General features: G+C 44.0%; 1 protein-coding gene across 2 annotated transcripts in view; it reads left to right on the forward strand.

Annotated features, from left to right (window-relative positions):
* Positions 1-1,897: 1,897 nt before the first annotated feature.
* The window catches only part of abr (ABR activator of RhoGEF and GTPase), a 111,523-nt gene continuing 101,113 nt past the window's right edge, over positions 1,898-12,307 (forward strand). The window contains exon 1 of one of the 2 annotated variants that reach the window (XM_084029783.1): positions 1,898-2,896. In XM_084029783.1, coding sequence (XP_083885909.1) covers positions 2,095-2,896 — 802 coding nt within the window. In that variant the 5' untranslated portion in view covers positions 1,898-2,094. The remainder of the gene's footprint in view (positions 2,897-12,307) is intronic. The other variant, XM_084029778.1, reaches the window with a different exon arrangement.

A 12,307-nucleotide genomic window follows, 5' to 3' on the forward strand; every position in this document is an offset into this window, starting at 1 on the left:
TGTACATCCTGTATGTCGTATTGTTGTACAGCACATGCATGTTTTTCATTTGATGACTCAAAGCCCTTTAGGAATGACATGCATGCTGTCTGCCGCCTCCACTCTTGGCCCTCCTATCCCCCTAGCTGTGTCATTATCTTTGCACCCTCTCAGCTGAGACATTTATACTTCTGCATTCCACAAGCTGAACACTTGCAGATTTAACAGAAAAGTCCATGCATTTACTACTTCATCATCAGGCTTGTGATTAGTATTTCAGTTTCATGACTGCAGGCCAGTCGTAACCTTTCCCATCTATTCATTACTGTAACCCAATCAGGGCTCTCAGGCCCGCAACAAGTCCTGATCAATGATTCCTCCTGGCTACTGGAAGCTTTTAGGAGGGTGATGTTTCAGTTGTGGGCAGGGATCCAAACGGGCACTCGGAAATACCAAGCGTCCATCTCTGCCTCCACCTTCCCCTATAGTTATCTGTCCTAGTGGACACTTTCTCCAATGCTGTATAGCATTACAACTCCCTGTTACTGGAAGTCTCATGCTTGGTTGCTTATCAAGTTTGTATCTGGACGCGGCTGCATTCATCTTGCTGAGATGAAGGTGAATGGCTTGTACTCCTTCGTGTAACCATCACTCGTGAAAATCACTATGATCAAAAGTGTTCAAGGTAAGATATAATAAAATGTTTCCATTGCTAAATTAAAATGTTTTTATGATTATTCTACGCTGAGCATCAACCAAAAACAAGCAAGAGAATATGCACCTGTATCTGAAATGCATGCACAAATGCATGTACATAGTGCATTTGTGTTTTCTCTGACGCCGTATAGAAAGTAAGCTGATAAACATGAGCACATTCAGAACTCTTGCTTTCCTTTATGTCAAACCACCAGCTGCAGGCACAGAGATTAGTGTCAGACAAGCTCTAGTCACAGTGCCATCTTTTGACAGTCCAGTCCAGATGTACTAGTCGGTATATATGGGAAATGTCCACTAATGGACCTGAATACAGGATGGCCGTGTAAGATTCCTTGTCTTTCTGTGGCACTCAATGCAAGTGATGTTGTGCCTCCAGTGCAAACACACACCATCCAACAGGCCTGCTCTACTATTCACCTGCTCTTTTTGAAGCCACAAAGTCTATGACATCTGTCATGTATGTTTATAATGTTTCTGTGGTTGATGCTTGATTGTTATCAGAGCGAAAAGTGAGAAAGTCAACAACCGTCTCCACTTCACTACTATTTGTCGCATTCAGGTACCGTCGGAATTCTTTACACTATTGCGCATGAAGGGGGGATAGTCTGTGGTAGCCTACTGAAGTGACATTAGATTGTGTTTGATGGCGATACAAGCACTGTGGACACCATACACTATTATCTACTCTGTCCAATTGAAGAAGTCGAGCCAAATAGTGCATCAATATTCCCGCTAATTATCTATTGTGGCGTTTTTGTTTGATCATTTGCCACCACGTTTGTCTCACAGAAATTAGACCAAAAGTCTGACTTCTAAATGTTAAAGCTTTAACAGCTTTTTTCAACCAAATGCACACACATCTACTTTAAAACTGGGCATTTAGGCATGCTGCATCGAATGGGAGGGGAGCCCATTTCTCAACCGCTGAGAGAGAAAAAAGACAGACATTTTATCAAAATAATGACTTCGTGTTGTATGTCATTATTTTGAGATGCTAAGTCATTATTTTGAGAAAGTTTCTCTTTCTTTCTCTGACATTGTCGGGAAAAGGCTTCCAAAGGGATTGCTTTGATTTGATTGTCGTGAACCGATATAGACGTCCCACTTCTCCGAGCAGCACTTTAACGCAACACGTCTCAATCCAGGAAGTCTAGAAACTTTTCAGTTTAGTGGCAAACTTGTCATCTGCATCACGCCCGGTGCGCAGTCCGTCTGTTGTTTGTGTGCGTGGGAGGCTGAAGATGGTCAGAGAGCGGCGAAGTTAACACCGACACGCAGTTTATTTCTTCTTCCAAGGTGAGGAAGACGGGTATCTGCCACAGAGACCAGTTATCTCTACGTTTCTACAGTTATCTCTACGAGGCTGCGGGTGTCGGACAGCCCGCTCTGAACGTCGATATGTGGGAACAGAAGGAATTCGCCAAACACTGGAGGAATGAATTCCCCGACGGGAAAGTACCTCAAATGGACTTGAACTCTGTGGAGGACATCGAGTCGGAGCTGGAGACCAGCAAAGCGAACCTGAAGCGGCTCCAGAAGGCTCTGGCGGAGGAGAAGTTCAAGGTGATCTACCTGCAGACCACCATGGCTCGGCAGAAGAGGGGCGACGGCAAAGACGAGAACTTTAACGCGGACACGTTTGCCTTGTCTAAACCGGCGGATACGAGGAACCCGCAGCGGCGGGGGGACGAGGGCGACGGGCAGAGGACCAAGGTGTCCGACCCCGGAGGCGTGTGGCTCCACACAGCAGGTAACACGGCGGGTGTCATGAGCTCCTTCGGGCGGGAACGGAGCAGGTTCATCGGCAAGAAGGGAAAGCCCGTTCCCATCCCCGTCCCGCCGCGGAAACCCAGCTTCCAGAGGGGGGACCCGGCCCCACCTGGCGTCTGCCTCCCCAATGATAACGAGGTGGGCAGCGACAAGGAATATGAGGATCTGGAGCTGAATGAAAATTTCGTCAGGAATAACTTGTTGGCACCGACGACCGCCGGCAGGGACAACCAGAGGACGTCCGGCGTTCACCGGGACACCCGGCGTCTTTTCCGCCACAGCAAGGAGTTTGACTCCGGCGACGACGGCAGGCTGTCCCCGTCCTTCCCGCACATCCACCGCAGAGCCTCCCGCGGCTCCGGGTGCAGCACCCCGGACAGGAGGAGTGATGGGTACCTGAGCTCCGACCACGACGACTCCTCTTCTGCAGGTACTACTTTTAATGTCAACACCACCACGGCTCTTATTATGGCGACGAAACACGTATATTATAAGATGGCATGGCCTAACAAGTCTTGATTCCTGGGGCCCAGGTGTTGCAGGGGCCTGACTGCAGGTAACTCAACATATCTTGATGCTGGCAACACATACGGCAACTAACACAGCTCTACAGATGGAAGTGTCCGTTTGATTAAATGTGGTATATTTCAGTAATGTGTTGCATTGCACTTTGCTCACCTCAGACTGACCAGCTGGTCAATATTAAAGCCCAGCCTCATTCACTGTCCTTTTTAATGCAGTCACTAACAAATATGTGAACAGTGTTATGCGATTGATTTAATTTCTCCTCCTGTGGTGATCATCCAGCTCCTCCTTTTTGGAGTGGTCATGTCAAAAGAAGAGACCCCTGTTAAGTTTGGCCCAGGACCCGACTTAAAGCAGCCTAAACTAAAGGAAGTGGTGTAGGTGTCAGATCTGGGAAATCAATAACTCTTACCACAAAGTTTGCCGCAAACTAACATTATTTTTGGTGTAAGGAAATAAACAGGAAGAAATAAATGACCACAGTACTGATAAGGAAAGTGTTTCCTGTGTAATCGCCTGCTCAAGCATTGCATTTTAAGCATGTAGATAAATGGCTTACCAAAGTTGTTCTATGTGCTTTTTGCACAATATGTAACAGAATTATAGAGTTTGCTGTTGTATCGCGTGTACAGTAGCCATGGGGCAATATGTAAACTTCATGTCAGGATTATCGTGGCCATAATAATTGTCCTGATAATCATCCATCCATCGTCAACCGTTTATCCTGTATTCAGGGTCGTAAGGGGGGCGAACCCAGCTGACATTGGGTGAAGGCACCCTGGACAGGTCTCCAGTCCATCCCAGGGCCGACATGTAGAGACAAACAATCATTCACATTCACACCTACAGGACAGTTAGAGTCATCAATGAACCTATCCCCATCCTGCATGTCTTTGGACTGTGGGAGGAAGCCGGAGAACCCGGAGAGAACCCACACTAACACGGGGAGAACATGCAAACTCCACACAGAAGGAACCCGATTACGATAATCAAAATATGCTTAAAACTGTCAAAATGGCACTTAAATATACTGGAATCACATTTTGTCAAGAAAGAACGGGATTTTATTGCTCTCACATCAAGTAAACATCCTTTTTAGTGAAAAACAATCAAATAATCTTGAATAAGATGATCATAAATCAAAAAGTCTCCCTGAATACATTTAATGAATGTATTTTTGTATGCTGTAATGTTTAAATCAGGCTCTATTTGTCACTTCCCTACCATGATAGTGAGCTTAAATATCACTTATAACAATAATTCTGATTATCGCAATAATGGAAATTTACCACAATCAACTTATTGTGAGTTTATTTTTTTTATTGCAATCAACAACAGAAATCCTTTATCGTCCCATCCATAGTGTACAGTATGTTCCTTGTGTGAGGCAGTCCACATTCAGTAGTCTATCTAGGACCTGACCTTTGGCTAATCCGGAAAGCATGGATTCACAAAAGGATGCTGGAGCATGACTTTGAGACTTCCTCAAGAAAGTGTGGCAATGTTGACGCGGATTGTCGGCTTGTCATGAGTCAAGACTACAATGACTAACTTGGACATGAGAATAGATTGAGGAAGGCTTTGCGAGCAGAAAATACATTGTGACAATTGTACAGCCCCAGTCTGTTTGGCCCTTTAATATTCAGGGATTATGGGTGGGTTAGTACTAATTGTTAGCTCATAGTTTAATTTTGTTGTAGTTCGTTTGATGGAATCTAATGATAACTAAAGGGATTTGCTGGGTATTAACTGGTCTGAGATTTATAAGAGGATTTTCGGAAATGGCTTTATAGTATTAGAAGCAAGAATCTCAAATTATAGAAGTATTAGTCAGTGAGACCTTCAGGTACGAGACACCAGTGCAATACTGATGTTAAAGCTTTGCTGTAATGTTACACTGAATGAGGAAGACACTCTCCGTTTGATTTGATGTACAAATAATTTGAAGCAATAGTTGAAAATGGTTTGTGTCATATTTGAGGGTTGTAATTTAAAAAAAAGCTCTCAAAGAAAGTCGTTGGACGTGACTCACTGTGAGAGCGTCTTCTGATTTCTTATCTCAAATCCAAAATTGGAAGAGAATGGGAGAAAATAAAACATCTGCATTGTTTCCCATTCATGGCACACTGTTTGTCTTCCATTCTAGTGGGTGAGGGGATATATTTTCCCATAAAGCTGTGGGTCGGTTTGGATGAACACTTACTGTAAGTCTCTTAGTCCATTCCATCTTGGTTGTCCAGCAGCATAATGATGTTTTGATCTGACAAACAGGAAATAATCAGTGGGAAGACTTTATTGTGGCTATTAAACAATGGAGGGTGTGTTTGAGCTGTGGGAAGAACTAGAAACATTTTCAGGGCCTCTGCCCACTTGCCCGCGAGGTCGAGCTTTTTAATTGAAGTAACAATGGTTGTCTAGTTCCTGGTCACTTGGCATTATGGGATGCAGTCCCCTCTTACTCCCACAGGCACATACACATCCGCGGTGGGCTCATACCAGGGGTCTTGCTCACGCTATCGCCTTTGTTTAGCGTGCGTTTGCTGGGAAGAGTTCATCCATCAGGTCATGCATGTCTGAAGCCACAGGTCTGGCCTCTTTGTGTGGCGTGATTCACCTCTGATTCACAGCAAACCCGGAGCACTTCACTGTTATTTTAAGGCGGTTAACCGACGTTTTGCTGAATTTGATTAAAAAATCTCACTCAGAAGTAGTTTTCACTGGTGTTTGTTCTGCATTAGCTTGGTGCATTTGTACCAGCATGCAGCAACTATTCACAGTGATGAACAGTTTTAAGGTTATTTAAAGCACGGCGTAAAAAAGCTGCAAGCTCAAGGTAGGATGAGGTGTAATACCTTGTTTATTTTTAGCCCGCAGCAACTTTGATCTGCATAGAGAAATGTTTTTAGATCTGCACGCGTCCCGGTAAAGTGTGACGACTCTTTGTAATCGCTGATGAAGTTTCAGCTGGCAGAGTGAATGTGATCTTTTTATTTTTTTATTTTTTTGGTTCACTTAATGAAGAGCTGTAAGTTCTTAAGACACTTTACCAAGAGGATGACCCAGCGTAGAGCTCCGTTTCCTCTTCCTCTTACGTATAACACACTTCTCTGTCAGCTGGTAGCTCAGAAAAATAGCCAGAAGAGGCAAAACAAGGCCTGATATTGTAATACTGATATTGCAGGCAACATTTGAAGATGAGTCATTCCATAAACGGTAATACCAATGAGAGATATTCTGTGTTTCGGTTCTTGACTGTGGAAGTATCGCTTCGGATTTAAAGTCTTTAGAGTGAAGGTCCCGTCTAAACATACAATGTGAGCTCTGCAGTGTATAAGCTGTATATGAACCGTATTAGACCCAGAGTGTAAATGCACAGATTCACAAGGTGGGATATTGATCAAATCCAACATGGTGGAAGAGAAAAATGATTGCATTAATGCTTTTTCCAGTAGCTTCAAAATCAGATCACCACTTCTATTCACAGGGGTTATTTATAAGGAAATCATTTCCCCCCCGACAGTAGTGCTGTTTGGCATGATGAACTGCTGCTGTAATAAAAGTAGTGGTTACCAGGCTGACTTGGCAGCATGTTAATGGTTACAGATTTCATGTCTTTGTGCATTTTTGTGAGTAATGATGAAATAACTTGTCATTACTGTTGGAAATCAGGTGGCTGCATGCTTGGTGGTTGTTGACTAGCTGTGCTCAGTGAGGAAAACAGGAGGACAAACCTGTTCTTGTCACTCCAGTTTGCGAGAGAGTGATTGCAGAATATGACACATATTTCTCCTTCTCCCTGTCGGCTCCTTCTTCCCTCAGATAAGCAGGGCTTGTCCAGGCCCGTCCTGAACAGCATGTGCAGCAAGGGAACTATGGGCCTGTCATGTTGTCTCCACTCTAGCGCTCTGCTGCGAATGGAAGCGCAGACTGTTTAATTGGCTTGTGTATTTCTCATAAAAAGCTGCGAGTTACAGTTTTCAGGCTTTGAGGCCTCGTTTATCCCGTGTACACACTGGTTTGTATGTTTCATCAATGGCCATTCTGACAGTTCATTTCCTACAGTGGGTTACTGCAAAGTGAAGGCTTTCCTGAGGCAGAAAGTCCTCTAAGAATGTCGGCAGAAGAACTAATCAGAGTCAATCTCCAAATACTGAGATCTTTCCCAAGCAATGCTGCTGCAGAGCTGGTCAGGCTGCTCCGGTGGCTTCTTGTTTGCCTCTTGATGGCAGCAAATAAAGGAACTGATTGGTCAAAAAGCGATATGAAGATGTCACCTTAGGCCCTGCTGGCTGGAAATACATTTGAAGATGTCACCTCTCTTACTCACTATGCTTTGACAAGTCATTGACTTTAAGGAACTCAATTCCAAATTCACAACATTAATTTAGAAGCCAACTACTGTTTGGCCGTGTGTGTGTTGTAATCTGATATTCTCTGTGCTCTGTTGACATAGCCGGTCTGGCCAGTGCATGTGTTATATATGATGATTTTTACATTTCCCCCTACAAGCTCCTGTGAAGCAGCGGTGGGAAAAATGGGATAGTTTTTCACATCCTAATATCTTTTCAAAGTGAAGACAGCAGAATAATCCAGGCTTTACATCCTCACAACTAAAGTACTATTTATGGTCTGGCTTGTCCCTGTGTTACCTTGGTGATGAATGTGTCATCTTGGTTGTGCAGGCAGACAGGATGTCTGTGATAGAGGAGGACGTGTGGGTTTTGCAGCATCATTGCTGGTTTTCTAAGATGGTTGCAGCAGTTGACCGTTGCGCTATATCTGAGGTGTTGAACTTTAATGTTGCCTGATGCTTTCATATCTATGTATACATATAGCTTGTTCAATGACACATCAATCAAAACACCCTGAATAATCATCTACAGCAGTCATACACTTAACCTGGTGACGTTGACAGAAGTGCGGTTACCTCTAAGGGGCTTTGTTTTATCACAGCAAGATTTCCCTCAGTGCACTTAAACACGTATAATCCCGTGATGCGATGCTGCAATGTCCTCCTGCAGTCTGCTGACGTCAGCAGCCACAGTCATTACCTGCTGAGACTGTGAGTAATGAAAGTGGTTGGGAGGCAACGTGGCGATTTTCATGTTCTGTGGATTCAGTGACTAAATGTCATTTGAGATGGAAAACAGGAAATTACCCCAAAATATGAATAGACAAACAGTTTGTCTCCAGACAGCAATGGCTTCACTGGAGCGAGTCTGGTCCTGACAACAATATGAACTCCATAAAAGTAGACTTTTGTTGACACTACCTGATTTCCCACCAGCCTACTGTTTAACGGGACGTTGGCACGCTGCCCTTTGCACATGCTTGTGCACCCATTCCTCGAATCAACAAAGGCGTGGACCTCCCTGGGGTTTGCGATTCAGGACGTAGCTATGCTGGGAAGGCTTTAAACGTGACCAGAGGAGATGGTGGAGCTGTACCCTCCATCCACCAACAAAAAACTCCCTGCTATGGATCAGCTCTCCTTTTCCCTCCCTCACCCTGAGTTAACCCATCTTGTAAACCCACACCCAAAATGAACCCGCTATCTTGCTCACTGTCTTTCCTTCAGTTTATGTCTTGGCGCTAGGGTTTTACACTGGGGGAATACAGGAAAGTACAGGAAATGCACACTCACTCTGGATGTGAAATCTCTCAGTGCAAACAGTTGAGATGAGCAGCTGCAGAATAGAAGGGCGGCAGAGAGTGGTGGTTTTCCTGTCAGTTCACTGATTCATACAGCAACCTCTGGTGTGTTCATATGAAAGCCAAGGTTAATTGATCTCACGGTTATTGGTTTGTAAATGCAGAAATGAAAGGAAAACCTGTTAACTACTACTACTAATATGTAAAGAATGTGTAAAACACTACACAGCTTGTATGCAGGCATACACAATCTCTCTCTCTCTCTCTCTCTCTCTCTCTCTCTCTCTCTCTCTCTCTCTCTCTCTCTCTCTCTGCAAGCTATGCATAGTACAATATGGAAATGTAATGTTATGATTATCCTGCCCACAATATTTTTGATACACAATATTATCCACATAATCGTCAAAAAATACAAAAACAATGTGCAATGTACTGTGGAACCCCAAAGTGTTCAATATATTTACAATTTATTAACAAAGTTATTCCTTAATTTTTCATTTTTCTTTTTATTCTTTTATTATTATCATAACCCGAGCACAACTTCACCCATCAACTGTGTAGCAGTTTGAGAGTACGTCTGAAATCCGCTCATTAACAAGGGTGAGCGCTGTGATGCCATCAGTCTCGGTACACTTATCATAGCTTATTCTGTTCTGGAAAGACAATACAATTATAATTGTAAATAATTGTATTAGCAGTTAAAGTTGTCATGTTTTCTAGCAGGAGTGGTGTGTTTGGTCGATCACTTGTTGCAGAAGGAAGTTGATGTTAGTTGGCCAGTGTGGGTGCAGTGGTCAACACATGCTGACTCAGACTGGAACAGAAAACATTATCTTAACACCAAGTGTTCCTTCTTCACTTGTTTTATATGAGTATAAGGAGACTAACGTTGACATTTAATAGCTGCGAGTTCCCAATGCATCGAGAGCTTCATGCAACAAAAAGACCCCAAATCCCAATAAACGCAGGATGATGATGGTGTGTTAAATGTCCAGTAAATAAGTGGTGGTTACAGTCTTGGTTTTGTTCTGTTCCTCAATGTGGGCCTCGTGTTCTCCCTGCTGGTGTGCAAAGTTCTCATGGTGACAGTGTTACTGCGTCAGATGGCAGCCACGGGGGAAATGTCACCTCCATTAGAGCGAGGGTGGGTTATGTATTGCAGAAAAGCTCTTGTTACATTTGTTGAAATTCTCCTTACATCACAACAGCAATCAATTAATCACGGCCTGTAACGGTTGCCGGCTTGGTGACATTCTCGCTAGATTTAACGACCTTTACCGTGACTTCATCTTCTGTTGTGCTGCGGTTCTTTTTTTTATCTAGCTTACTCTTTCCACCAGTGTTACCTGCCCCAAGCTTTAAGAAGCCTTGGCTCAGACCTCTGGCTTTTATAGCTGTCACAGCAGGTGGATCTCATGTCCTGACTTTCCCCTGAACACCAAGTTATTCTCTCTCAGCGCTACAAGACACCGTTTCTTGCCAGCCTTTGTCCCTTCTTCCCTTCTGCTTCCTTGTCAAGAAAGCTATTTTTGTTGTCTGCTACACACCGAGGAACTAATGAAGCGTTGGCCCTCACTGAAGTATAACGGTTTTCAAGCACCTGTACTCGCGACATGAAGGGATTCTCAGTTCCCTGTCCCAGTGCACTACATAGTGTCTTCAGGACTTCCTTTGCTACGCTCATCACTTTCACTTCCTCGTAGTATTAGGTGGGAATCGAAAAAAACGAGACAAATGCACAGATAGGTGAATTGAAAGTTTTACATTGCGTAATTGAAACCACATGGTGCTTCAGTTATGCCCCGACATAATACAAATATCATTTATCAATAGACAGTCAGACTGGGAAAGCTTGTATACCGGTTATCTGACTAAGAGTTTCATGTCACAGGAGCTCCTGATGTGTGGATTGAGTGTCACCGTGTGTGTGATCCCATGTGGAAACACTATCTCACCTTGCCTGCAGGTATAGGGTTAACAGTAAAGGCATGGCATTGTACCTGTAAGAAGATCACTCCAGCAGAAAGCATTTATTCAAGCCGTGTGCACACACAGAGTTGAGGAAGTCCCTGCAGGACCAGACGCTGTGTGCTGGTTTGCAGGTTTCTAGCTGCACATCCGGTCCTGGCGAATGACCTGAGAGCAACTCAACACACGGCTGTTTGCTCTTAGGATTATGTTTTAGCCCGCACTAATGCTACAACTTTTCCAAACACCGCCTTCATTTTATTGCACGTGGCTTTTGCTCCGTATATAAAGAGGGTCTCATTGATTCCTCGCAGCCCCTGCACACTGAAAGAAGTCACCTGGTGGTTTGTTCTGCCCCTCAGATGTGGTGAGGTGGGTGGTTATCGTGCGTAAATGTGACGTTGGTGTATTCACTTTAGGGTCTAGAAACCAGAACAGGACATGTTCTTCAGATGCTTCATGACGTTAGTGCTAAAATCCATGATGTCGAGGTTTATTTTAGCATAGGAGAAGATTGCTCATGTAATCTTCCAGCAGTGTGTTTGCAGGGGTCTCTGGAGAAATGGCTGTTGCTCATACATTCATTAGCAAGTCTAAAACAGACCCATGGAGAGATCTGCTGATTGTTCCACAGCTCTCACTCTCTGTTTTGCAGCTCCAGCATGAAGCTCACTCACCTGTGTCACATTTTATCACTCAAATAAAGCTCTAATGCCTTCAAATGTGACTTTGAACCATTCAACGGGAGAACAGGAGTTGATACAAACGGTTGTTGACTCCTCCGATCTTCCGAGAGTGATCAGACTAACGGTTAGACCGAAGGTGAACAGGTGAACTGAGGTCCTGTTTGCTCAAAGACCTGTGTGACAATGCTAGTGGCGGCACACCCTAACCAGAGGGGATCTAATGGGATTGTGGCATGTAGAGGAGATGGACACAGCGCCCTCGTGTGGACATCTGCAGTTTAGCTGTGATGTGGTTGTTTTAATTCTGTAGTGTTTCAGTGTTTGTTTGTATGATTTTCTTTGTATTATTTTTTGTTAGTGGTTATGAGTGGCCACACAAATATAACACTGTGTGTAAGAAAACAAATGATTCTCTATATGCATCCCCTTTTATATTTGTGAGCAGTGTTACACTGTGTTTACACTAGAGGTGTAACGTGAGCACAGCGGCTTCAGTGCTGTGTGTTTGACTACACAGGATGCATTCAGGCACAGGATTGAATTGTAGGTCACTCGCTTTCAGGCAGCCTTCCTGATAATCACAGCAGTTACACGTGCAGAAACGGATGTGTAGAAATGGGCTTCAGGTTGCGTTTATCAGCACGTAAAATGCGTAAGTTCCTGATTATTATCCCTCCTCACCATTACACACTGAAGATCTTCACGCCTGCCCCTGATATTGTGCTGACAGAAACTAAACACTAGAGTGCAGCAGGTCTTTATTCAGACATCAGTGAGTTTGGTGTTCCCCCTGTTCACCTTAGTGATGTGTGCGTCTGTCTCTGAAACCTGATGTTGTTTCTGGCAGGCGCTGGATGAAATCAGTCACATCAGAAAACTATTTAATTTACACACAAACACACAAATGAGAGACAGAGGGCTGATTTCAAAATAAGAGACAAGCGCCCTGTGACACAGTGAGTTTGTGAAGGAGGAAACGTGAAGCTTATCTGTGCAACAAACAAACACAG

The sequence above is a fragment of the Eutrigla gurnardus genome (genome assembly GCF_963514095.1).
Source record: "Eutrigla gurnardus genome assembly, chromosome: 15".
NCBI classification, from domain to species: Eukaryota; Metazoa; Chordata; class Actinopteri; order Perciformes; family Triglidae; genus Eutrigla; species Eutrigla gurnardus.